This window comes from Melospiza melodia, chromosome 16 (genome assembly GCF_035770615.1).
Source record: "Melospiza melodia melodia isolate bMelMel2 chromosome 16, bMelMel2.pri, whole genome shotgun sequence".
NCBI lineage: Eukaryota > Metazoa > Chordata > Aves > Passeriformes > Passerellidae > Melospiza > Melospiza melodia.
Window position 1 is genome coordinate 5,470,908 of NC_086209.1, and position 27,686 is coordinate 5,498,593.

At 48.3% G+C, this 27,686-nt stretch overlaps 2 protein-coding genes across 3 annotated transcripts; one reads left to right on the plus strand and one right to left on the minus strand.

The window, feature by feature from the left end:
• Nucleotides 1-425: 425 nt before the first annotated feature.
• Nucleotides 426-21,676, minus strand: FOXO4 (forkhead box O4). The gene is made up of 3 exons (XM_063170441.1): nucleotides 21,293-21,676; nucleotides 9,872-11,104; nucleotides 426-5,675 (listed from the first exon to the last, which is right to left on the minus strand). Exons 1-2 carry the CDS (start codon nucleotides 21,674-21,676, stop codon nucleotides 9,890-9,892), a joined length of 1,599 nt encoding a protein of 532 aa, XP_063026511.1. The 3' UTR covers nucleotides 426-5,675; nucleotides 9,872-9,889.
• On the plus strand, nucleotides 20,967-27,678 carry SNX12 (sorting nexin 12). Of its 2 annotated transcripts, none has more exons than XM_063170442.1 (4): nucleotides 20,967-21,181; nucleotides 24,342-24,437; nucleotides 25,310-25,434; nucleotides 25,890-27,678. In XM_063170442.1, the coding sequence occupies exons 1-4, from the start codon at nucleotides 20,990-20,992 to the stop codon at nucleotides 25,990-25,992; spliced, it is 516 nt and encodes a 171-aa protein (XP_063026512.1). In that variant the 5' UTR covers nucleotides 20,967-20,989; the 3' UTR covers nucleotides 25,993-27,678. The 2 variants fall into 2 exon arrangements, with proteins under 2 accessions (XP_063026512.1, XP_063026513.1); XM_063170443.1 differs by lacking the exon at nucleotides 20,967-21,181 and adding an exon at nucleotides 22,740-22,937.
• The last annotated feature ends 8 nt before the right edge of the window (nucleotides 27,679-27,686 follow it).

Below are 27,686 nucleotides of genomic sequence, written 5' to 3' on the forward strand. Positions count from 1 at the left end.
TTGTTTCTCCCTCATCCCCTTACCTGCCACCACCGCTGCTGACACACAAAGATATCTGAATGCAGTTATACAAAACAGAGTCACCTTTAGCACTGAGGTCTAGAAAGGCAAGAAATGAAGGGACTGAAACAACTCTAGACTAGTCCTGCAGGATTTACAACTCCTCAGGGTCGGTTTTAGGGCTTGGCACCCCACGGATCCCCATGCACTGCCAGCAAGTTGTAACAAGGGGCTCCACACACTGCAGGGCACAGCAGAGACTCTGTGGGTGTCACACTGCAACCCTTCTGCCTCTGGCCAGCTAAGGGGCATTCCACTGAGGGGGACCCCAGCAGGTGAGGATGGCAGGGGAAAGAAGACAAGGGCAAGGAGAAATAGCTGGCCCTTGCCATGAGAACAGAACAAACTGGATGAGACACAGAGCAGAGGATTACAGGTTTTTATTTTTCAAACATTCCCCCCTAGTCTAGCACATTCTACAGTCTTGCTAGCACAGATGGTAACAAAGCCTGTAATGGTTCAGAAGTTACACTGCTACAGAGAGCAAACAAAAGCAGAGGTTTATTTAAAAAAAAAATTATTGTGAGAAATGGGTGGAAGAGTGCACAGGGGATGTGGTGGAAAGCGTGTCAGGTAGTGGTGCCCTGTGTGCAGCAGACATCTGTGCTAGCAATGCAGAAACCTTTCCTGGGATTGCACCAGGTGAAGACTCCACTGTGCTGGAAGCACCATTTCACAGAACCACCCCAGTGCTGTATAAGGTGGCTGCTTTCAGGACAAGTAACTTATCTTCCACCGAGCCAAACCTCTCAGGACACCCTGGGGAACCCCACACCACCAGTGCCCTTCTGAAAAGCAACCAGGGCTCTGGTTCTGTGTCCCAGAACATCCCCTTCTACCACACACCATAACAATGCCTCAGCCAAAGAACCATAAATGCAACACTGTCAGCTCTTACACCTTCAGCCTCTGCTGCCTCTTCTCCCTGCTGTACACCACAGCATCAGGAGTGATTTTGGTTCCATCAGATACTGCTCTCCATCAGCTACAGACACATCAGGTGCAGGCAAAGACACACAGGCTAGTGAAGAGAGGGGATCCCTTTCCTGAAGGTCAGGTGAGTGTGGTGATGGGTTAGCTCATGCTCCAAGCCTTCACACAGACACATCTTTCAGGCTTCAGAAGTCACCTCTTGCTTTTCCCCACATTAATTAGAACATGTTTTTCATTACACATGCAACTGAGGCAAGCCCTAAGCTATTCCCTGTTCATGCTCATGTCCCAAAGTTGATTGATTTGCTTTGGGTTTGTTTTTTGATTTTTTAATAATGGATCCAAACTTTCACATTTTGGTGACAGTCCAGGACACCACTCCCAAGGCACTCCTACCCATGGCACCAGACACAGGTTACTCAATCCTGGAGCAAGGCTAGCCCTGAAGCATTTGAATGTGGCTATAAATAAGCAGCTAAGTAAGAAAATTAACAAATTCTTATCTACATAAAAGCTTTCTAGGCATTTCTTTTGGAAAAGCTGATTAGTGCTACTTGCTTCTATTATGACTCTTGTTTATGAATACACCCAGGCTCTGGAATGCTTCATTCCTCTCATCAGGATGATCTGACTGCTGTTTTTAAAGCAGCACAGGATGGGGATGACATGATTTTAGACACACCAGCAAGGAAAATTAAGGGCTCCCAGAAGCTTCCAATTTTCCAAGCCCTCACATGAAGCTGGAAGTACATGCTTGGAAGTAAAATATGCTTAAATTATAAAGAAAGTTCAAGCAATCTGCTAAACCCAAGTGTAAATAAAAGCAACAAGTCTGCCTCCTACTAAGCTCTATGGGTTTGGTTACCTGAATCTGTAGTGGCCCTGAGCTGCACGGCGGCTTCAATGCTGTGTAAGATGGCATTTGATCCTCAGAAGATGGAGAAATTTGTTGCCTGAGCTCAGGGAGGACAAGGAACACAGCATAAAGGAATGCTTTGTGCCACGAGTCCCCTGCCCACCCCCCTCAGGCACTTACCCAGGAGCACCAGTCCCCATGTCACTGGCCCCTTCCCTTCTCACCCCACTCACAGCTGCTCTCAAAATCCCCAATCCTTCATTAGAGCAAAAACTAACCCAAAGTATGGGGCCTGTGGTGCTAATGCAGCGTGAAGAGCCACCAAGACATGACCTGGGCTCCAGCAGCAGCAAGTAGCAAATGCTTTGGGCAAGAATACAAAAAACTGGCCAAGTATTGAGCAACCCCCTGCCAGGTACAGCCTGTCTGCAAGCAGCAGTTTAGGAACTTCAGTCTCCTGTGTCCTATGAGGAAGCATCTCAGGCTAAAACAGCTCAAGCTCCATGAAAATGAAGTGTCTGTAGAACTCCCAAATTCTCTTCATCCCTGCCCTCTGTGCCCACAATACAAGCTATCCTGCTAAACATACAAAAAAGAAGTTAAATTGCTTGCTTGAGCCTGCAGCATTACATTCATGGTTTATTGAGCACTCCACAAGTCTTCTGAACACCATTCTCAGCACTGGGGCACTCTCAAGCTTCTTCAACCACTGACAGCTCCTGCTGTGTTGAGGACACACAAATCACCTGTACAGACTGCTGCAAGGCAGAAATGTCACTGCCAGGACCCTGGTACAGCAGGACTCCAGCCACAGGTGCCCCTATCTCCAGTGTTATCTCCACCAGTTTGGCCAGGGGAATATGGGAGAAAAATAGGTATGTGCTGTATTCCTTACTCAAAGGGTCTTGTCTGAACTCACACCAGAGCAGTAACCATGATGAATCCTGGGGTTACACCTCCTGCAGCAGGATCAGCTCAAGGACATGAACCAGCTGAGGTTATGCCACAATCTCCCTGGGGTGGTACCTGGGAGCTCAGGGCCAGGCTCTCTGCAGACAGGGATCAGGCCAGCTCCCAGGGCTGTCACAGTTAAGGGACACTCTGTAACAGCCTGAAGACAGCACCTCTTTCCCACAGACCAACCCAGCCTGAAACAGCCCACAGGTGGTCTGAAGCACTGGTTATTAATACTGCCTTTTCTATTGCTTTGGGTTCCATTTTCATGGAAAATGAGCCAAGAGACTCACATTTAACACGACCACACTTACTGGTGTCTTGTCCTTTGATACATGGCTGTGAATCCTGGGCAGCCATTCAACCTGCTCTGTACATCATGGATCAAGTTTCCTTCAGGACCCAAGCTAACAAGGCAGCATATTCTGTGCCAAACAACATAAATCTCTCCAGTCTGCTCACTGAGCTCAGAGTGGCTGATTCTCACATGTGGCACGTGCCATCAAGTGTTGTGAAAGGGCATCTATCCACTTGTGTAATGAGCTAACTCCAGTGAGAATGTTCATCCATGCCTCAAGTGTACAAATTCTGGGATCCCAGCTTAGGAACTGCCTTTTTGTTTATTTGTTACAATGAAGTGTGGCCAGACATGTAGATTGTGGGCAAATCTGAAACATTGGGAGGTCTGCCATGAAGGCAGCCTTCAAAACAAAGGTTATCAAACTATTCAAGGCTTTGATGGCATAGCATGCTGTAGATAAGACTTTTGAAGACTCCCTGTTGGAGGTAACCAGGCAATCACTCCATCTCCAATCTCCACTCAGATTAAAATGAAAACAGAGCAGACAAGCTGGTGAAACCTTGTGGCTCATTGCACTGCATAATACAAACTTTCTGAACTGAAGCCACCTTCAAAAAGGACTGGAGAATCTTTCTGCCAGATCAAGTCCACTAGAACACCATGAAAGCATCATGTCTCCCACAGATCCTGTCACTGCAAACACCAAAACAGTGATAGGAACATGCCATTAATGCTCTGAATTTATCTTTTGACCCCTAATTTCTGTTCTGCAAAAATATGGAAACAGAGCAGGATCCCAGGTGGACCCCTGAGGGTGAGCCTACAGGCTTCAAGTTCCCCAGCAGTAGCAGAAGCTTCAGCAAGAAAACAAAACCCCTCAGAAAGCAAAGTGAGCTACCAAACCCAACTGACCATGCCCTCGGTAAGGGCCATGCAGAGTGTCAGCAGATCTGGCACAATCCAGTCCACACCATCTCCTCAGCAGACCAGGGAATGTGTCCTGTGGATCAGCTGCAGGCAGCTACTCAGGGATTAGCTGAGAACAGCACTGTTAATGATTAGCATTCCCTCCATTGTGCCTTTGGCTCGGCACGAATGCCCAGCCTGAGCAGCTGTGGCTGAAAGCCCTGCCAGGCACCTTCCCTCTGCCTCTTCTGGGGAGAGCAGCCATTCTCCAGTCACACTGCTGTGTCCTTCCCACTTTTCCAACATCATTTTCAGCTTCTTGGCCCAAAATGCCTCAGGCTGCCCCCTCCCATACTGTAGTGTTATCAGGTATGAAGGGGACAGATGCAGCAAATTTGTTTTGTTTCTTTTTTATCCAATAATCTCGTTTTTCAATTAAAATATATAATATATATTTAAAAAGGTTTAGAAAAGCTTCTATGTAATTTGCACCTACTTTTACATATAGATTACAATAATGTACAACTCTTCCCCACAGTGGTTTGAAACCACAGGGACCTGCCAATTTCTTCCCCTCAATCATATACATCATCAAACATCAGATGTGTTTGCTCCTAATACAGCTCTGAAAAAGAGTCTGTAACTGTTGCCTTCTCAGACAGAGAGATGCATAATAGGGACACACATTACATTGGCTTCATGTTCACTGTAGAAAGTTCCCAGATTAGTAAAAAAATATTTCATCTATAGAAAATGCCCTTCTGAAAAGCAACCAGGGCTCTGTTAAGGCCACACCCAGGCTTTCCATTTTGCTGCTGTAGCAAGACAGATCAAAAACAAACCCAAAACAATGTTTTTTATGTCCCAGAAAGCAGCTACTAGCACCTGTGCTTATTTTACAGCAGCCTGGTGTATCAGGAAAGTGCTGAGAACAGCATAGGGACTTCTCAAAACATGCTTCTGATTCAATGGGGCTCAGTTGGCACAGTGAAAAACTCAGTGTCCTCCTGTTCCACCCAGGGGGACAGCTGGAAGCCTTCTACACCACGAGAACCACCCTTCCCTGCAGAACAATGATGGATGCTCCAGTGATGGGCACACTGGAAGCACCCCCTGAAACAGCACACCCTTCTCCCACAGGCCTTCTACCAACAAGCTCCCACCAATTCCTCTGTGGGATACCAAGTGCACATCTGGTGGCTTAATCACAAAGTCCAACTACTTTGCCCCATGAGGCAAGCCAAGCGAGAGCAGAGCCAGCCCTCCACCAGTCCGAGGCACTGGGAGACTTTCTGCTGGAGCAGAGAGAGGAACAGCCAGTGAGAGATTCCTCCAGCAAACCCAACTCATCACACAGGAAAACACTATTGCCTGGCACAGAGGCTTCTGGCCCTGGTTTTTACCAGGGCTCCTCTTTGGACATGGGTTTCTCCAGGTGGTCCAAGGCAGGGTCAGGTTTGTAGGAAGAGCCATGGCACATAACAGGATTATTATTTTTAAACTCTTCCTGTTGCAGCCAGATGCAGGTTGCCCCTTCTTCCCAGATGGGCAGCCCTTTCTGCCCAAGGCATGGTGTGCAGGGAAACTGAATCCAACATGCTCCATTCTCTTCTCTGCTGGGGTGGGAAGTGAAGTCAGAACCCAATGTTCAAAACCTGAAGGACACTAGGAAGAAGAAAAATAAGAGTGACTGGTTAGAGCTCCTCTTCAGTGGGAATCCTGGATGCACAGATAAGGAGTTAATTACTACCAATCTGCCTCTACAGAACAAACAGACCACAAGAAACAGAGATCAACAGAGAGTCAAGTGGAGGATGCAATTGCTCAGCTCCAAGCTTCAGAGTATGACTGAGACAGAAAGGTCAGCAGTAAGTATTCCTCCTGTAAGCTGACAGCATCAACAAGGCTCTGCAAGATAAGGAAGTTTAAAGAAGGACTTGGCTAACACTAGAGGCATTGCAGGAAAGTGGAAAATTACTCTTCACCTTAAACAACCACAAATATCAATTGGTAGGGAAAAGACTGTAAAAGAGACTTTTAAAGATCACACACAAACTGTTTATGGTCACCCATTTAGAGAAATCCTGTCTCTACTTCCAAATAATTAAACATTTTCAGATATCTCAGTCCCCCAAAAGTCTGAAGATGTCTTCTCAGGTCTTCTGCCTCACCTCAATAAAGCTGTCACAACTCATTGAAACAAGCCTTGGAATAAGTCTAAGCTGACTTAGGACACTGACATAAAACCACTACTGTAGGTATATGATCCACTTTGAAAGGCAAAACAGCAAGATAAATGTAGGGCATCCCAGCAGCTGCATTCAGTAACAGGGTGCATGAAATAAACCTGTGAAAAGGAAAAAAAACCCCAAAAACTACAAAAGGGAATCAGCCCTGAACAAGAAAAGACAGTAAGTTAAAACAGAAGCCAGAGCAATGGGCTGCTTTGGGAAATTGAAAGTTTATGAGGGTTTTATTTATTTATGTTCTGTCAGACAAAAATCCAAAGTTTGGAGCAAAGGGAATTCGACAGAGCACGAAAAGCATGAATCCAGACCAAACTGGGCAAGGGATAAGAAAGAGTTCTCCAGACTCTGAAGCCACAGGGAGTCTAAATGAATAAGTAAAAATAATTAACTAATATCCACCACAAGACTAAATGGATTCTACACTCACCAATGAGACAAAAGCTATAGCACTTCACAAAAAAGGCAGTTCTATTTCTATGCTGACTGTCTTCCTCTGTGGCTAATAGCTCAGTTTGTGGGTGCTGCATCAGGGCTGGGTAGAGACCAAGTTTCAATGTTTGATCTCTAATGTCCATGCAAAGAAACACAGGCAGGGTTCAAACAGACTCCTGGTGAAGCTGTGGACAAGCTCTTTGGCATTTAATGTGCAAGAAGAGGATAAAATCATGGGAGCTTTGAGCACCAAGGGTAACACCAACTAGCTCCTATCTTCCTAAGTGCTGCAGATAAGACTAAGTACTCTTTCCTAAAGATATCCTCTTGTCTACAAAGAGAAATATTTCCCCAGTTCCCTTTCATTCTGGCTGCTCAAATCAGAATGTGATCACTGTGATTAACTGATAAACAGGTTTTGCTCAGCATTATACCCATAACTGACCCAGAAGGCCACGAGTTAGGCCCACAGGAACTACCCAGACCAGCTTTATGTTAGTGATCACTTAAGACTAGCTTTTGCCAATGTGAATTAAACACTGAGAAAAGCGCCATAATAGAAAGGATATGAAAGGAAAAATGCCTGCCACACCAGAGCAATACATAGCTTTCCCTGAACAGTGATTTCCAAACAGGGTTCCTAGGAACTCACTGCAGTAAGGGACAACTGACAGTCTTGGCCTCCTCACAGACACTGATGTCTGCAGCTCACTTGGTTTTGTAACTCGTTGAGAAAACATTCTGCCTTTTTTCCCAGGAACATTCCTATTTCTCTCCACACGTGCCCTGCTCTCCCTTTGCTAGAAACCTGATTCACCTCTCTGTCTGGGCAGCCTTTTGCACAATACTTGCTCTCCTTTGGGGAAAAAGCTCCCCCTCATCCCACTCCATGGACTCCAGGATACAGGCAAAACAGAAAAGCTTTGCAAAAGGCAAACAAAATCCAAGGACAGAATAAAAGGCTCGAAGCAAAGCACACTGGCAGGGTGTGGCCTCTCCTCCTGGGGCAGCAGGGCTGTGACCAGAGCACGTGGGAGCTACGCTTTCTGCCCAAACACAATGGGGGCTCAGAACTTGCTCCAGATCTCACTCCTTCATGCCCACAACATTTCCCAGAAAGTATCATGTGTGGAACAAAGAAAATCCAAGGGTTTTAACATCACTAGCTCCTCTGTTTTGATTAAGCAATTCACATAGAATATAAAATGGAGCAAGAACATAATCATGCTTTAAGAGCTCCTGTTCTCCCTCTTAAGCACTTCATTATATCCACATTTTCAAAAGTACTAGACCCTACCCTTGGATAAATAATTCCTCAGCTTCTCTGCTTTACACTCTTAAAAAAAATCTATACCTGGTATGCTTTAAAGAGAGGCCTTGTCTACCTGACCCAGGAGTGCAGGACAGCCTGCACATGTTTTGAAAACACTTCTGTGAAAAATATTTCATCCCTGAAAAGTCCACAAATATAATGGCCTGTGCTAGCATGGCATAAAAACAAAAAAGCAAACCTTAGCAAACAAACAAAACCAACACAAAAGCTCAGAACAATATCCAATGGAAACACTGCTCAAAAAGCCACAGCCTCTGCCACTAACTTGCAAACTGTCCTAACACAGAAGGATACCCACAGTTTGTCAACCCAATTTCAAAACCAAAATTTGAAATTGAAACTGAGTTTCTGTATTTCACCTGAAGATAAGATCTTTAAATTAAGACACTCAGTAATTCAGCACAGTTAACACACATCACTATAAAAAGTCCCATAAGAATACAGAAAAGCTTGACTGATCCTCCTCTCCCTACAATAAAGAGATCGGTTAGGTACAAACAGAAGAACACTACCAAGAAATGACATCCTAAGCAGTGGGATGTGACTTGGAATAAGGGGGAGTTAAATTGTGTTTAAAATCTCAATATATAGTCATGCATCAATTTCTTCAAACAGTTTAAGTAACACCAGCTCAAAGGACAGCATTTTACTCTGTCTGGACCCAAGACACTTGTAGAGAATGGCTGCACTGACAGAGGTCACCTGGTCCAAACCACCTCCAAGTGACTCAGGTGCCTAGGAAAGAGTATTAAGGTCAAGAAGATGATAATTTCTGTTCTCATGATTTTGAAGCTCAAGGGCTTCCCAGAATGACACAGTATCTGCAGTTTGCCCTCACTTCTGTCTGCTCAGCTGGACAGTATTAGCAGCTGAATTTGCAAGACTAACAAATACCACATCTGCCTCCTAAAAAGGAAATATTCTTGGCAAGGCTTCCACTTTCCAACCAATATCCAGCCTATGCTCCATATCCAGCCTGATGCTTTCCATCAGCTAAGCTCCCAGTGTGAAGCAGGCCTTCAGCTCCAGTTCCCTAATTCTTCCACTGCCTCTGCTTTAAGTGTTTCAAGTCAGGGTGTCACTGCCTCAAAAAAGAAGATATTTCAAAGTCTTGCTGTCATAGACACTATTTGCAAAACTGACACAATTTGTGCAAACATGACAAATTGCTGAAGAGGCAGCTTTGCAGTACATGGGACAGCACTAACACATCCTTCTTCCTTCCACCTCCATGCACACTGCAGACTCCTGTTTCCTATTCTAATAATGGGAAGCAATTGAGTAGTTAATGCTGGTGAGCCAACTTACCTGACTTTCCAGACACTACCCCAGGTAAGGGCAGGGCAGGAGGTGTGATAAGGGTGACTGTGAACTGCTACACACAGACCAAAGCAGACAGCCATGACATGGACATGCTTTGTACTACACATCCTAGAGAATTCTGCAGGGATAATAATAACCTGGGTAGAAACACAGTCTGTGCTTGGCTCAGTTCAACCATTCTGTATGTACTGGTGGATGTCTTTATTTATGGAATCAGCACATGCTCTCATGTCAACTGTCGAGCTGTAGGCACTGCCTGATGTCCTGTGATGGAGTCATCTTGGGTGACAGGAGACAACAGGAGTTTCATTCAGATTATTCAATTTCATAAAGGAGCTGACTACCTGGTAAGTAAGCTAAATCCACCTACCTTTAAACAGCTTTTTCTTCTCCTAAAAGGGAACATGAGCCTTCCAAAAGCTTTTTACTATGCTTTCAAAGAGGTTCCTTTAACTGCTGCAGAGCTGGGCAAAGGAACCATCCTAGACAGGGTTGTTGGTAGCATTTTACATAACTACACCTACCTTTTTGTGCTCCTGAAGTTAACTTGGTACCCAGGTATGGTTGGAGGCCTGTGAGGTGCTGGGATAGCTGGGAGTAGGCAGAATAGGTTCAAAATTAAAGTCCAGTCCTCCATCCATGAGTTCACTGTTGATTATGTAATCCATATCACATTCAAGGTTCTCCATGTACATGTCAATGTCCAGGTCAGTGGGGAGCCTGTCCTGGTTCAATCCCAAGGGTGCAGGGCTGGCAGATGAAAGGAGCACTGGACTGCCCAGCTGGACTGACTGGGCAGCTGTTGCAGAAACTGGAGCCTTCAAATTGGTGATGCTGGCAGTGTTTTGAGGAGATGTCACTATGGGAAGCGTTGATGGCAAAACACTGGCACCGACTGGTTCTGCCTGCTGCTCTGCAGGCTTTCCTCGTGGATTGCCTGAGCTCATCTTACTCTGGGCAGCTTGTCCACCCAGAAGCAGAAGAGTTCGGCTGCTCATCCTGTTACCAGTCTGTGGGAGAACTGGATCCACCTGAGTCATCATAACATCCCTTGGAGGAGGAGAGCTGGGTGTCAGAAGAGCTTCCAAGGTCTGAGGGGCAGAGAAATGGCTGACAGAACTTGGCAGTGAAATATCAACAGGGTTAAACAGGGAGTTGCCAAAAGTCTGACCAGCTGCATTTGGGCTCTGCAAGGAAAAGCTGGAATCTCTCTGGATCTGACCAGTGGAGGCAGATTGCTGGGTGGACAGCACAGATGAGCTGGGAGACATCAAATTTAAGCCATCGATGAGCTCGAGCTCCTCGGTCACAGTTGGTGGAACATTGCTGGATGCACTGGAGTACACGAGAGAAGGAAGCAGCTCTTCATCGTGGAGGTCATCCTGCTCTGTCAGGATAGGAGAAAGCCTGGCACTGATGGTGCTTGCATTGGAACTGGTTCGAGGCCGGAAGGTGTTCCACACATCAGAGTCCTCGGTGCTTCTCGAGGACGGGCTCCCAGGCCACTTAGGAAACTGGGAGCCAGGACTGTCAGCAGAGGATTCTGGAGCAGACTGGAGAGGAGGCTTCTTCCTGGATGCTTTACCTCTGACTTTTGCAAGTTTGCTGCTGTTGTCCATGGAGGCAGCTCTTCTCCTTGGTGCTTTTCCACTTTTGCCACCCTCAGGATTGAGCATCCACCAAGAGCTCTTCCCTGTGGCTTCATTATGGACTTTAATAAACTTGCTGTGCAGGGACAGGTTATGTCGAATGGAGTTCTGAAAAAAAAAAAGAAATAAAACCCACAAAATGTGAGGACCTGACAACTGACACACCTCCCACCTAGAAACTTCACAAGCTTAAACACATTCAGACAGTATGCAGAGAAGAAAGTTATAACAAAAAGCTATCCATAAAAACCTGCTATTTCTGTCTGAACATGCTTTGCAGCAATAGCAAGCAGTGCCATGTTTCACTGCAATATCAAGGGTGAAGCTACCATGACAACTAGCAGCTTTCAGCTAGCAAAATACTAACACAAAGGAACTTTTAAGACCATACAGAATCTGCAAAAAATTAGGCATGTCACAGAGCAAGAAAACAAGTTCTAAAATACAACCTGCAATTTCAACATGAGCCTACCTGAATATGAGCTATTGCTGTTCCCACCCTTTTGTCAACCCCTTTACCCAGCATAAACCTGGCTAATTTTTTTAACGTTTATATGGCCAGTTTTCAGTCAGAGTCAAGCAGAGCATAACAGTAAATAAAACAGACTGGGTGAAGAGAAATGGCAAAACACTTCTATTCAGTGCATCCATTAACATCACCCCAAAACTGGAGAAATGGGAGAGAAACTTCAAGAAGAGTCCTAGAATCCTGGAGACTGGCAGGCTCCCTCTGCAAGGAGGCTGTGTGCTTTCCTTGGTGCATGTTCCTGACAGGGTAAGATGTTCAGTGGATACTGCACTCCCACACAGTACATGCCAGTTTTAGCCTCTCCCATCTTTCTGCTGGGTAAGACACACATTCCCTGCCTCTCCCAGCTCCCTCCTTTTGCTTTAGCTTTGCTGAAAACTGCAAGCTAACATGTCTGCACACCATCGTCAAACTCAATTTTCATCCTGCAGCTGATAAACTCCCCAGAATTTTAGAATCAGGAAGCAACATCTCATTGTTTGAACAGATCTTCCATAAACTTCCCTTGAGGCCTAGGAATTTATTTGATATCTGCACTTAATTTCTTCAGATGGCCAAATTACAAATGATTAAAAGGTGCAGCATTGGAAACACAACAGGGGTCCAAGCACATCTTTTTCATATTAACTAAGTTATATAACAACCTTCAGTTTTCATGCATGCTCTCTTTAATTCTGAACAAATTAACTGTGCTTTTATCATCTTTTTCCACCAACTCTCAACACAGTTCTTTCCTGTCTGCTGCTTTCCCTCTCCCCACCCTTTTCCTCTCGGAAAAGTCCTTCCCATGCTAATTTTGGCCACCTCACCAAAAGTACTGTCCTAGAAAAAAGGAGACGCAGATATATTAACAATACAGGCAAAGTGGAAAGATTTTATGGAGATTGAAGGAGATCTGAGAATCACCCTGGCTTAGCTTTCATTTTAACCTTTGGCTGTTGAGGATTTGGAGAAGACTGGCTGCTTGCTGCAACTGGTATCAAAGAATACACATGTTCTTAATTGGAGAGTGACTGCAGAGCCAGAGCCTGATGGAACATGTGTCAGTCAATGCCCTCACACAGTTTTATTACTCGAGCTGTTCACAGTAATAGCTGTACAACAGTCCTGCCTGGATCTTCTCTAAACAAAGCTTTCCTTTCCTTCAAGTGTTGAAACAAGCAATTCAGACTGTGCACTGTTTCCTGCAAGGCTGCTGCTTTCATTTCCAAAGAATCCCATCCCTTTTCCCAGGTAAATGTGCAAAACTGTGAATGCACACTGCTGCAGCAATAAGAACCACTAAGTTGTCACTAATTCTTCATTTATTCTCCTGAAAGTAGCCTGGGAACTCATGATGGCATCTTGAGTATCATAAGAGACAATTTATGTAGCTAATTTTTGGCTGAAAAGCAGCTTGAAAAGAGACATCTTGGAACAAGAATAGAATTCACATGAGCACAATGAAGCCTGGTACCTTTTGTAAAACAGTCCCAAAGTGATTTTACATGTTACTGCTGAACTGACATAATGGCAAAGCTGTAGAAACAGGTAATTGCTGTACCACTCCTTCCTTCCTCATCTTCAAGCTCTCATCCTTCCGTAACACAAGCATCTGTGACGCTATAAGCAGTTCAGAGAGCAAACCAAACTGAAAAGCGGCCTTATCCTTCCTTGGAAACCACTTTTCCTGCCCCTTTTATCTCTGTTCTTTGAACTACCTCACCGTGGGGGTCAAGCACCGAAAACTGAAGAGAACAGAACGTGTAGTTGGAGGCAGAGGAAAAAAACCAGAACATTCCTTTCAACAGGGTTAGCTGTTATCTAAAGTGCAGTGCCTAAGTTATCACTTGGCAGCTCTCCTGCACACTGTGGGAGGCAGCTCAGCACTGCAGCACAGAGCCCTGAGCCCTAACTCACCTGCAGGACCCAGCTTGGCTGCAAGGCTGCTGGCTGGAGCCCAGAGTGTCCCAAACTCCACTGAACCCACACACCCAGCAGCCTGAATGCACCTGCTGGTGATTCAATACACCCAACACATGGAGGGCACCCTCCAATCTCACTGAGAGAGCCAGGGACAGATCAATGATGGTAAAATAATCACAGACCTGCAAGTCAGACCTGACAGAAGAGGAAATGACAGAGTTCAGTCACCCGGGCAACCCTGACATATTTCCTTTCTCGATGTTAAGCAACCCACACCAGGAACACACAGATGACATTAACTTTTTAGATGCTCAATTTCAGCAGCGTGGGAGGCTCCCAGTTGGTTTAAGCATCTGCAAAACACACCAGGTCTTGACTCTGCAACTCTTTGATCATAGAGAAGCGTGACCTGAAGGAAGAGGTGCAGGCAGGAATCCTTCAAATCCTTAGGAACATCTTCAGCCCCTACTCAGGGAAGGATATTGTTATTTATTTAGGTATCTTACAGTGGTACTTATGACTGCACAATAAGCATTGCCATTAAAAAAATGCCAGCCTGTGTCTCTAAATCCATCATAGATCAAAGATGATTCCTGCAAACCACATTCAGACAAAACCAGTCTGAAATCAAGGACAGATAGTATGCAAAAAAATCAAGTTTGGCTAGAGACAAACTTGTACACTGAAGGGTGTACACAGGTGGGTCATAAACACTGTGTCTTCAAACTAGGATATATGGACTAGCCACAGAAGTGTGGCTAGGAGCTTATGCAAACTATTCCCTAAATCTTAGTTACCAGAACATTAAGCCTTCTTCTTTGATAAAATCTCCTGGCCACAGTTAAAGGACAGCAACACTTGTCACCATCAAAACAGGCCTGCCCCCGCAGCAACATCAGTGCTGCTGCGGATCCTGCCCAGCACCAAACACTGCTTTGGTCTCACATCAGGGAATTACCACAGGAGCTGGTAGCACAACCAAGCCACTGCCCTGCCCAGTCAGCCTCATGGGCAACTGCCACAGATACCATGGAAAATGCTCAGCTGAAATGAATACAGACTAAAGGCCACTGACAACCTTTCCAGGGGACTGTACAGCTTTGTAGGTACAGCTGAGGTTCCCTACCATAAAACTGAAGTTTACAGGAGCAGAAGAAGGCTCTTGTGCCCTGCCCAGCAGAGCTGATCCCTGCAGCAGTGGTGCACAGCCTGGGCTAGCAGAGCACTCAGAGCCAAGCACAAGCTAAGCTCAGAAAGACAAGACAGAGCAGCTACCCTTCCAGGAGACACAGTGGTTTCCTTCCTTTCCTGGCCATTCTCCCAGGAAACATCATGTAGTTTAAACTACAAACCACAGAGGATCAGATTTCTTAACAAAAAGTCTCTCTAAAGGATGAGTGACAGAAGGAGAAAAAAAAAAAAGAAAGAAAATACATGCAATCACTGCAGCTGCCTGTAATACACTCTCCCTGCCTTGGAGGCATACAAAGAACTTGGTCTCATCCCAGTGCAGGGCCATGTTCCAGTGCCAGGCCTATAATTGTGCTGAATTATCATTTGCCATGGCATTCTTGGGAGGCTGCAAGGGGAGAACACTCTGCCTGCTGTATTTGCCAGTGCCTGTCTCAGCCACTTGGCTCCAAAGGCTTCAGGAAAAAGTTCCTTGTAGAGATTTGCACCAGCGAGTAAACAAGTGCTCCAGAGCCAGGGAGCTGAAACACTTCCCCAGCAATCCCCTTCCAGAAGGCACACATGAGCACAGACGTCAAGCTCAGCAGACAGGGATCTCTATCTTAGGAAGAACATTTTCCTTTCTGTAATCTTTCAGTGGGAGGCCAGAAGAAGATGATCACAGCTCTCTAAAAAGCAAAGATTGGGGCGATTTACAAGACAGGCAGGCATACACAACAGAAGCTGTTTAGGATTAGATAGAGCAGAAGAAACTTGTTGGAACAAGTAATACCAGCAGCCCAGGAACAGCCTCCTCTGAGAACTGCCTGGAAAACTGAGCTGTGCTGCAAGGAATAATCATTCAGCACAGCAGCTTTCCAGAAAAAACTGGCAAGGAGCAGGGAAGAGTAGCAGCAAAATCTTCAAGTAATTTAACTGGCATTGCATGAAGTAGATGAATTTTCACCAAAAAATGAGCTTTTCCCAACTTTTGAGGGGAACAACCACGCTCAACAAGGCTTCAAATTAGAAATAAATTTCTCATATTTCGTGCTGTTTCAGTGCATTACAACAAGAAGGGCCTGTTAGTGTCACTTTAAGCAGGGTTAAGTGTATGTTGCTACACTGATGGTTGGCCCTCTTCACAGCTGAGTACTCATCAGTTTTCTTCCACCTGGAATACAGGACACCTGGTGACCCCACATGTGCCCTACTGTCCTACTTCTGTGCACTGCCACCAGCCTCATTTTCCACACCCAGCACTCAGCCATTCTCTCACCCACAACACCTTGCCATGCCCAGCTGCCTTCCTCCCACCTCACCCACACAGACCATTTAAGGACTACTGGGATTAAAAGGTAAAATACCCTGTTAAGAGATAGATAATGGACAACATCCACTTGTATTCACTAGGCTTCCATCATGGACTCCTCAGTATGGCATCTGAACAAGCCTCATTTAGGTTGTTTTTCATTTTCCCCCTGCTTTAAGAAAAGCCAGTTGGGCTGCCAGCAGCTGGGACAGGGAACATCGCCCTGCAGCCAGCACTAAGCACAGCACTAACAGACCATGAGGTAATGGCAAAAGTCCAGCAGCTTCCACCCACCCTGAGCTACACAGGATTCAAACAGCCAGACCCTCCCTCCCCTTTGCAAGCAGCAACTTCTAAGAAACCAAAATAAACCAAAACTAATAGAGAGCAGCACCTACAAAACCATACAAGAGCAGGTGGACTTAAATGATGTATGTGACTACAGCAATGACGTCAATATTCCAATTCAGTTTAGAATATTTCCTCATTTTTAGTGTCAGAAGATTTAATGGGAATTGTGTCCTTTCGGGCATTTAGGAATAAACACTACAGGCTTTCTCAGCACAGTCACAGAAAGCAGCCTTTCTTCACAGACTGAGGTCAGTGGCTCTGGGCAGCACAGACACCCCCAGACTCCACCCTGTGCCTCACCTATGCACAAACCTGCACCAGGCTGAAGGTTGGGCAGAATTACACTTTGCTCAGAGCCAAGATGCTGAGCTGAAGTTTTATGTATCCTTTTGGTTTATGGCATCCATTCAGTTTTGGCTCAGTGAGGAAACACAGGGAAATATTCCGAATGTCTTCTGAAACCACTGCAGCCTTTCAGTAAATAAAGGGAAGCTACAAGGAATCAGGAGAGGAATTGTTTACAAGGAGTGATAGGACAAGGGTGAATGGCTTCAAACTTGAGAGCAGGTTTAGACTGGATATTAAGCAATTCTTCCCAGTGAGGGTGGTGAGGCCCTGGCACAGGCTGCCCCATCCCTGAAGTGTCCAGGGCCAGGCTGGATGTGGCTTGAAGCAAACCTGGTCTGTTAGAAGGCATCCCATAGAATGAGATGATCTTCAAGGTCTCCTCCAACCCAACCCATTCTGTAATCCTATTATCGTGCAATTACCATTACCAAAAGTCAAAGTAAGCCCAGCACTGCCACCAGATGTTCCTGTTCAGGTAAAGGGTTTCTTAGTGAAATTAAAGCAGATTCTCCTGATAATGATTTGGCCCCTTAGTAGTTCAAGTTAAGAACCTAAGGTTTTGACAAATTTGAGCAAAAATAAATAATCCTAAAGGATACAGGGACATACCAGCAGCTATGAAGAAACAGCAAATGTGCCTATTTTAGGAACTTATCATTGCTTATTTGCAGATCTGACTTCAGAAAAAACCAAAAAAGTTGTCTGACTGATAGTCAGCACACCAACAATAAACTTTTCGACTTTGCCAAAACTAGTGTTCACATGATTTTGTATCTACTGAACTGGAATTTATTTGCAAGGCATAAAGACAGCCTGGCAGAATCTACCAGCTGCAGCACAGCAGAAATAGTCCAGAAATAGTCCAGAAGATGGACAGGGTTCCTTTTGTCTGCTGGCCTATTCTCTTTCATGGAGGAGCTTCAGAGGGCCACAGGATGAGCAGCTGCTCCAACCTGAGGGGGCTCTGCACATGCTCTGCCAGGAGATCAGACAGCCACAGCTCTGGGAGAGCCTGGGCACTGTCAGGGCCAGCACTGAAAGCCAGTGAAGTGACTGACTGTGACTGAGCCCTCAGCCAGGTCTCCTGATCCAGCTGGTCAACATTTAATATCAACTACGAGGCTGGAATGGAAGGCTTTTCAGGAAATGCTGCCCACTTTAACAAAGATTAAGAGATCTGTTTTAGACAAACAGAACACTTGGTAATTTTTAATTCGTAATACAGCTCCTTGAGCTGTTGCATATACACACACACACACATACTATACATATATATGTGTATGAGGGTACATATGTTGTGAATATCCATGCACACATTTGAAATAAATAGGGAGCACCAGGATGCAGAGGTGTGACATCAGCTGCCCATAATTAGTGTAATAGTGCAGAATAATTTGTTCTTTGTGTTGCATACATAGATACATAGGTGACATCTGATTTTTGTTTCAGTGACATACTTTTGGAGGGTGAAGAGGATGGCTTTAAAGTTTATTCTGTTCCTACAAAGCAAAAGACAAGAGCCTGGGGAGAATACACAATTTGTTTCACTAAGAAAGATGAGTCCTTCTTGTTCCTCACTGTGCCAAATTTGCTTGTACACATGGATGTACCAACCAGTGCAAACTGCTTCTCTGCAGGGTTTTTGCACTTTACCCCAAACCCTCAACACCTTCCCCTTGCAAGTAATCTCAAAACCAAAAGGAATGACCCTCTTACCCATGGATACCCAGAGTACCCTGCAGAGCACCCAGGGAAGGATTATGAAGAATCCCCGAACACCCCCTACAAGGACACTTGTGCCTTGCAGGCTGGTTAATTCTTAACTTCAGCTGAACTCCTGCAGGGAAAGGACAGGCTGCACACACTGCAAATGTGTCCTTTACAAGGTGCTTGAAGCACTTCAGGAACAGCCAACCCCATCTTCCTCGAAAACACAGATCCTTCCGGAATTCATGGAGGTCACACCCTGGCAGCTGCAACAGCTGCACTTCCCCCAATTGTGTAGTGGAGCAGGACAGCCTAAATTAATTATGAAACAACAACGAGTTTATGGAGTTTATATTAACTAAAGTAGATTAAGAGTTTTTAAAGACATATTGTTTTTAATTACTTAATCTAAATTCTCTGTTAAACTGCACTATATAAAAATAAAGTGTATTATCGGTTTGGCTCTGTCCAAATGAGACAGAAATGCCAGAGCTTCAGAGCTGTACCACCATCTTAACAGGCATCAAAATGCTACAGCTACCTTTAACAGCAGCTTCACATTTATTTCCTTCATGTAAAATCATTCACCTCAAAACTGAGAAATCACTAAGATAACTCAAGAAGTTTTTCCTTTACTTTACAGATTAAAAACCCCCAAAACATGCAAACAGAGCTTCACAGCTCTAAAAATAACAAGAATTAAACAACAACAACAAAAAACCAGACAGGTCCATTCCTCAAGTGAAGATACATCTTTTGTTTATCCAGTTTGTCTTAAATATGCACAAATTAATTTTGCTCCAAGTCCACTAAAGTCAAATTGAACTGACTTGACTCAGTCCCCGTCTGTAACACTGTAAATGTCTGACCTCCCTTCACTTAAGGGATCTGAATGCAAACAGACTAAGGTCAGTAAAACAAACAAACTTCTTGCAAACCCACGTAACTGTGAGTTAACAGAAAGAAATACTAAAAGTAAGTTCCATGGTCACACATCCTGCCAAGCTCTGCCAACAGGATTTTGTGAGTGAGCAGGAAAGAAAATGTATTGTATTTCTATCATGATTTTCTGTTTGCTGGTTAAATCAAGAGCTTTAAACTGCCCTAATCATAAGACAGGCTGATTCCCACCACAGTTGTTGTTGTTCTGCCTGCCCTCATCCTTCTTGGCAAAAAGTTTCTTTTTCTACTCCTTCTAAAGCCAGAATTATCCTGTTCCCAGGCTGAAAAACCACACTAAAAAGTCAATTACAGGAAAGCTACAACAGCATCTGAACATGAATCTCACTCTTGTGTATGCATAAATTCTCAAAGTGAAATTCTGGAATTTAAATCTACTGCTACACGTCACAAAAGTGACACATTATTAAAACACAGAGTAACACCAATGGCTGATGGTCCCATTATACGTGAATGGATATAACAAAAGAACAGCCAGAGTGGATTAAGCCAGAAGTGTACTTATTCCAGCATCCAGTGCAGCAGGACATCCCACTGTATTCTACCTTCACCACAGTACCTGGGAGCATTTGAGAAAGCACAATGAGCTTTAATCTCAGGCACTACTGCCCAACAGATACTCAGACATATTCCTGACAAGAAAATGCACCAGTTCTGTTAAATTAGCATGACTGCATGTAGAGCAGCAGGACCAGGAGAGCAGCCCTAGCCTGAGGAAACAAGAACTATCTTCCACTAAAAACACCAAAACCCAAGCACTGTCCCAAATCAGAATGTAGTATACAGAATCCAACCTACACATACAAGTAACAGCGAACAATCCATATTAGTTAAACCAGATGCACTCTCTAGGAACTGTCAATGAGTGATAAATGGAAAGGTGAAGAGTTTTGTATCGACGCGTGCCGGCCCAAGCTGTGACAGCTGCATCCCTCTCACCGTGTTTCTACCCTCTGGAGCAAATGTTTGCACTCACACCACCACGTGGTGTGCCACTTCAGAGAGCTGAGCCAGCTGAAAGCCAACCTACCAGAAACTGACGTTTATTTATTTATTTGCTGTCTGAAATTAACTCTCTGTCCTCACCTACTGCTCAGTCAGACAACTGGAACACGTGGCTGGAGTCACGGAAGCCCAAAGCCCCAAACCGTGCTGGCTGAACCTCCTGCAGAACTGCAGCATGGATGAACTGCTAATAAATACTGCAAACAAGAGTGTAATTCCAGTCTGTGGTGAGAGAGCAACAGATCACACTCTTCAGAGTCCAGTCTCCATGGCATCCGCTCTGATACATCAGGACAGGCTGAGGGGCTATTTTGCAAGCCAGCTCTCACATTTCCCTTTCTCTTTGCTGAAACTCTTTAGACTAAAGATAAGGGAGCACAAGGTCGCCACAGGCAGAACTGAAACAGTCTGGAGCTCTTTTAACAGAGCCCTGCACACACCTATTTCCAGAATGAGACAAGACACTGCTGAGCCTTTAGAGCAAATTATTGCTTTCCCTTTTCCAAACTCCAGCAGAGGCCCCCATCACGTTCCTGGAAACAGGACGCTTTTTCAAGAGCCCTCCTTGAAAGCCAAGCACGCTTGCTATGACACAGTTATTTATACTGAGCTTTAACAACCACGTGACAGAGAACTGCGGCCTTGAGATTAAAAAGCCTCCAGGCGAGGCTTTACCCTGCACAGAAACTCGGACACAGCCTGTTAAATGTGTCCTTTCTCTGCTGGAAAAGTTTCTAAACGCAAAGAGGAGCCTGGTAGGGTCATGCCACAACCAGCCCCAGCAGCTGCTCCCGGTGCACAGCCGATGCTTGGGCTGGGTCTGAGACCCCGGAGCTTTCAGCGGAGCTTTCAGCCCAGGTGCCGCAGTGCCCCGAGTGCAGCCCAGCAGCAGCAACAGGTGATCACGGAGCGGGCGGCGGGGCGGGCCGGGGCACCGGGGAGGCGCCTCCGCAGCCGCTCCTCGCCCGGCCCGGCCCCGGCCCACGAGGCCGGTCCCCCCGTTACGCACCTTCCAGCCGGCGGAGCTGTTGCTGTCACCCTTGTCCTTGAAGTAGGGGACGGAGCGCACCATCCACTCGTAGATCTGCGCCAGCGTGAGCCGCTTCTCGGGGGCGCTCTCGATAGCCTGGCTGATGAGCTCGGCGTAGGACTGGCTGCCCCAGGCATTGCGCCGGGAGCCGCCCTTCCGCGCCGCCGCGCCGCCCGCCCGCGCCCCCTCGGCCCGGCCGGGCCCCGCCGCCGCGCCGCCCGCGCCCTCCTCCGCCGCGCCGCCCGCGCCGCCCGTCTCCGCCTCGGGCCGCGGCAACGGCCAGGTGCAGGAGCGCGGGCGGCTCTGCGGCTCAAAGTCAGGGTCGATGTCCGGCGACGCCGCGGCCCCAGCCGGCTCCGCCATGGGCGCCGCCTCAGCCCCGCCGGGAGTGCCGGGCCCGCCACCCCTTTGTGCGCCCCGGGCCCGCTGCCGCCGCCGCGCCGCTCTGTTTACCAGGGAGCAGCGCTGCTCCCCGCGCCTGCGCGCGCGGGGCACGCCGGGAGCGGTAGTCCCGCCAGGGCGTTAACAGGCAGCCATGCACGGACGGTGGACTACAGTACCCAGCGCCCCCTGCGGCGGAGGGCGGGGCGTGTCCCGCTACGGGTGAGCGTGGCAGGCGGTGCGTTGATGTGACTACAGCTCCCAGCGGGCATCGCGGCGGGCTACGCTTACATAACCTGCCAGGCCCAGTGCGGGCCTAGTCCCCCCACGATGGCAGAGAGCTGACAGTGGCGTGATGGCAGCAGCTCCGAGGCGGCCGTAGCTCCTCCGCCCGCCTCAGACTGTGCCGCGGCACTCCGCGTTGGCCTGAGAGTGCTGCTGCCTCCGCCATCCCGTCACGGATGGGAGCCTATTTCCGGGACACTCCCTGGCGTAAGGCGTTATGGGTCTGCGTCCCGATCTGCCCGTCAGAATCGCGGCAACCATGTTCCAGGGCCTCGCGTTCCCTACGCTGAACAGCGTCCGGGGCTGGCAACACTCCAGACGCTGTATGGCGCAGTCCCTCTGCACGTGTTTTAGCCCCGCGCTCCGGTTTCCAGCCGGGCGCTCAGCGCGGCCGCCTCAGCTTCGGGCTCTGCCCTGTCCCGCGGGGGCCTGGCCGGAACAGCTCAGGGGACGCGGAGCAACGCCGGGAGCAAGCCTGCCATGCAGGTTCCAGGGCCGGCCTAGCCAGCCCCGCGGGCTGAATACCCGCTGCGTTTATGCAGGGGGCGGCCGCACGGCGGCGCTATCACGGCCGTGGCTAAGCGGCCCCGAACCCTGGATAACTACCGCGTTATGCAGGCGCTGTGCGGGCGCCGTGCTGCGATGTGCGGATGGGGTGGCGGCTGAGGGGCCCCGAACCCTGGATAGCTGCGGGTTTATGTAGGCGGCGGGCGGGCTCCGTGCAGCTATGCGCGGGCGGGGCGGGCTGCGGTAGCGGGCGGGGCGGACCGGGCGGGGCGGCGGCACCACCACCATGTCGGAGGCGGCGGTGGCGGACACCCGGCGCCTGAACGCGAAGCCGCAGGACCTCACGGACGCGTACGGGCCGCCCAGCAACTTCCTCGAGATCGACATCTTCAACCCGCAGACCGTGGGCATGGGCCGCGCCAGATACACCAGCTACGAGCTCCGCATGCGGGTGCGGCCCCGGTCGGGCCTGCGGGGCTGGGCTGCCCGGTGCGCGGGTGTGCGGCCCGGGGAGGGGCGGCAGCGCTCGGGACGCGGCAGCGCTCGGGACGGCGGCCGGGCAGGGCCGGAGCAGTGCCGCTGTGGAGCAGCGCGGGGCGGAGGAGGCGAAGCCCCGGGCTGGGGCGAGCCTGCGGGGCTCAAGGTCAGAGCTGATGGGCTCGCCCGGCATCCAGCGGGGGCTGCTGCGCGCACGGACAGCGAGCTGCTGCCTCAGCAGCTCCGGAGCCCCGCTGCGTGGCTGCTGAGCAGGGCACGGCTGCACGGAGCTGCTTATCTCAGGCAGGGGAGGAGAGCTGGGTGGCAGTAACGTGGGGCTGCTCTACCGAGAGCCCGTGGCCTAGGAGTGTGCATAGCAGGGTTCTCTTCATTGCGCCTTAAACGAGCTGAACTGGGGACCCCTTCACAGCTCTGCGGCTGATAGATGGGCAGAGTAAAACTGAGCGTCCCCTAATACAAAGTCCCTTTAGCATGTGTTGTGGTTCTGGTTTAACTTTTGCTTATAGCATGGTTTAACTGCTCAGTCTCCTCTGCGTTTCAGAAGAATTGGTGTTTGCTTTTTCCTGCTCTGGTGCTTGGCTCCCGTCAGCCTGCAGGTGGCAATGGGAACCTCTTAATCCCACTGAAACAACCAGAGATGCTCTGAAAACAGCTGGGTTTATTTCATAGACTCATAAGAACACAGTTAATTGTCTTGCAGTAATATCTAAGTGCTGTTCATATGAAGGTTTTGTTACCTCAGTTCCTGGAATGATTCAGACAGTGTTGATGGGGTAAAGGTAATGCAGGTGTCATTTGTTGGACTCCAGTGGCAGGGGAGAAAGGTGAGGAATTGCTGCACCGTTCTCCAGTGACAAGATGGGCATGAAAAGCCTGTTAGGGTGGGTGCTCTGTTTTAGGAGAAGACTGTAGATAAGGTCTAGCCTTGAACAGTTGCTGGGGCAAGATTTCCTCAGTTAGTTCTTCCATGGAGATGCCACTGTCAGGCCAGATGTTCTTTTGCTCTGCAGGCTGCTGCAAAACTCTCTTGTAGATTACTTCAAAATGGAGTAAACTTGGGTGAAAAAAATATTATTCTCCTGACAGTCATATTGTCAGCACTGGTCCCAGTGTGTGCCCCTGGGAAGGAGGCATGTTCCAGAAATAGTCACTCAAGGGAGAGGGAATGGCTGGCACTAAATAGACTGGCTTGCTTGAATCTGAAGGATTTTGGTGTTTGTGCTGTCCTGAATAAGGAAGTTGAGTGTTCCCATCATGCATCCTCAGGAGGTTTGATTTTCTCATTGCGTCTTTAGGTTTCAGTTGCTTATGTGGCTTCCAGAGCAACTTGCAAATAAACTGCTTTGCTTCATTACAGACAAACCTCCCCATCTTCAAATTGAAGGAGTCGTGTGTGAGGAGACGATACAGCGACTTTGAGTGGCTGAAGAATGAGCTGGAACGAGACAGTAAGGTGAGGCCTGGCTCAGTCCTCCCTATTCCTTAAGCCAGGATGTGGGAACAGTTGCAGCAATAATCTTGAGATTCCCAGAAGCGGGGCTGTGGTGGTGGATGTTGCACCCCAGATATTTAAATCTAGGGGTTAAACTGAGATTCCTTTTCTCTAGTTTGGTACAAGGAGAAATGCCAACCAGATATTCTCAAGAGGTCACAAATGCACAAAAGTTTACTGGCAAAAATAAGGAATTTTGGCAAAGGAGTAAATACACTTATAAAACACTTATTATAACATTACTTAGCATTAAATTACTATTAACTTAGCATAATGTTATCCTGCTTAACTTAGAAACCTTTAAAACCTTAAGTTGTTGTGTTACCCAGAAAACTTCAGTGAAAAGATGATTAGAAGGAAAAGAGAGAGAAAGACAGAAAAGGTACAGAAATATACACATAGCTACCAACTTCTAGGGTTCCAGCATGGGTGAGATGGAAACTCCAGGAGAATGCAGGGGCCAGACAAGTCCCTCGTGGGAGCTTTTATGCCCCAGGGCTTTCGTGGCCGCCTCCCAAGGTGGAGCTTCTGGCCACTCAGGGGCTGGGTTAGCACCACCCTCAGTGTGTGATTGATGAACAGCTCTGCCCGGCCTGGGATGTTAGCTCTGGGCTGAGGGGTGGAGCCCTTCACAAGCCCTGATCTGCCCCTCCCACCAAACATGCACACAGGCGTTTGCCAAGCATCCCAAAATGTTTTGAGACATGAAACTTAGCCAGTCTCTGACAGTGGGCACCTTCTGCTCTGTCCATGTGATGGCACTGGAGATGAGCATCAAAGAGCAAAGGATGTCTGGTGGCTGCTGTGCTCATGGGGTGATGCTGTGCTTTCAGATTGTAGTGCCACCGCTGCCTGGAAAAGCTTTGAAACGACAGCTTCCCTTCCGAGGAGATGAAGGCATCTTTGAGGAGTCCTTCATCGAGGAGCGGAGACAGGGCCTAGAACAGTTTATTAACAAGTAAGTTTCATGTCCTGGCTTTGCTGTGTGCTGCCTTTTTAGCTCTTGCTGGCCGTGGGCTGACTGAGAGAGAGTCTTGAGTCTTGACCTGCTTCTGGCAGGTGCCAGTGCTGGAGGGTGGCACCTGCAGCCACGGAATGAAACTGGAACTGGAGCAAGTCCTGCCCTGAGTGGGGGCTGTGCTTTGTGCTCTCTCCTGAGAGCATAGTGAGTATTAGCAGAACAGCTGTGCTGCAGGGACCCACCAGCATGGTACTGTTGGTTCAGGGCACGGCCTGGAAGGAACAGCCTGTGCTCAAGCACCTCTTACAGGTCCTGTTGCAGAGCCGTGCGTGACCTTGGGCTGAGCGCGGTGCAGGTGTGCTGAGCTGGCTGCCTGACTCCCTCCTGACACGTCAGAGTTGTGGGGGTCTTGGAGGCAGCTGTGCTAACCTCCACATCTGATTTTCTTCCAGAATTGCTGGACACCCACTGGCACAGAACGAGCGCTGCTTACATATGTTCCTGCAAGAGGAGACTATTGATAGGAATTACGTCCCAGGGAAAGTGCGCCAGTAGGAGCACCTGGCACTGTCTTCCTCCATTCCACCCTCCCTCCTGCAAAAATGACATTTATTTTTACACTAAATCTGTCTTCTCTGAACCAGCTTTTCCTCTCTTGAACCTCCCAGTTTGTTCAGTATTTTCCTCTTTTGTAACTGGCAGCAGTTTGTTCTACTGGGCTGTGGTCGTGGCCTAAAGATGTGAAGATTTATGCAAGTGAGTGTGTTGTCCCACGTCTAGGGGCAGATGTGGATAGGTGTGGAGCAGGAACTTGCTAATGGCGTTCTGGTGTAGGAGCTGCCTCTCTCCCTGTACAGGAAGATAAGAGATGACCTTCACTCCCTTGTCTGTGCAGCCCCAAGCATCTCTGCAGGAGACTTTGAAGAATAGCAGTTGTCATGTTGGTCAGTGATTATATCAGGTATTAGAGTTTTAGTAAGGTTTATCCAAACCAGTGAGTAGGTGCCTGGGTGTGTCAGTCTGTCATCCACCCCATTCACCCTGCATGAAACCCCCATTCTTCACTGTCTGGAAGTGCTGAGACCCAACACCTACTCAAACCCTGCTATCAGCCTCCTGAATTACAGACCTATTTGGTGTATTTGTGTCCCCTCCTTTCTAAGGTGCTGCTGGCAGCTCGAGGGGTTTCCATCCCATGTGCTCTCATGATGCTCTTTGTGGGCCATTTGGCATGTGGAAGATGGGATAGTCTGGGCTGTAGCCACGTGTGCTGTGATGCATTGGCCCAGAGTTTAAGAAACACCACAGCCTGCTGTAGCATGGGCTGCTGGGCTGGTGTTGCCTCAGCACCCTGCTCGGCTGAGCCTAGTGACCTTATCCTGGGCCCCAGCTGCTGGGAGGAGCAGACTGGCTGGCTGAGGAGGAGCAAGAGAAGGCTGGTGGGAGCAGTTGTAGGGTGCAGCTGTGATGGCTGCCGCTGGAGGAGCCCAGCAGTGGGGCCTGGAGTGAGGCCACCTCTCCAGAAAAGGACAGCAGAAAATGGGAGTCAGTCCTAGGTTAGACATTGCTTACAAAGCAGGAGAAGTAGCAGTGGCTCTTTGTGTGTTCTCCCCTGTTGTGCAGTGAGCTAGGCAGTCACTTGTGTGGAAGTGAGAACATTTGACTGGTCAGGGAAGTGTTCAGAGCTTGAGGGGACAATGAGGCTGTGACTTGCTGCAGCACAAGTGTCCTTTGGAGGCTTCCCCAGCTGCCACAGCTGTGATGAGTGAGGTTGGGCCTCAGCTAGGGGGCTCCTCAGGTCAAGGCTGGCTGGTTTAAAAGTGCTTGGTAACTTTGTTGTGGCACAGTTGAGCCTTTCTTGGAGCACAGGCCCAGAGTGGATGCCCTCCTGTTCCTGCCAGGCACGTTCCCTGAGGCCTTCCCAACGTCCCCTCTGTTTTCTGGTGAGGAACTGGTACTGCTGGGCGAGAGGTGGCTCTTTGGGAGAAGTCGCTGAAAGCGCGGGGGAGCTGCTCCGGGGGCTGGCTCGGTCCGGAAAGGGCCGTGGGGCAGCGCGGAGCCCGGTGCCGGTGGAGGCGGCCGTGGCCTCGGAGAGGCTCGGTCCCCGCCTCCTGGTGCCGCCAGTCGCGCTCGGGGCGGCTCCTTCCCCTGCCCTGCGCGGGGCTGCCATCCATCCAGCTGTCTGCACCCTGTCCAGTGTAACGTCCCGGTGCCGTTCGCATTAAACCACTGTGAAGCCAATTGTCTGC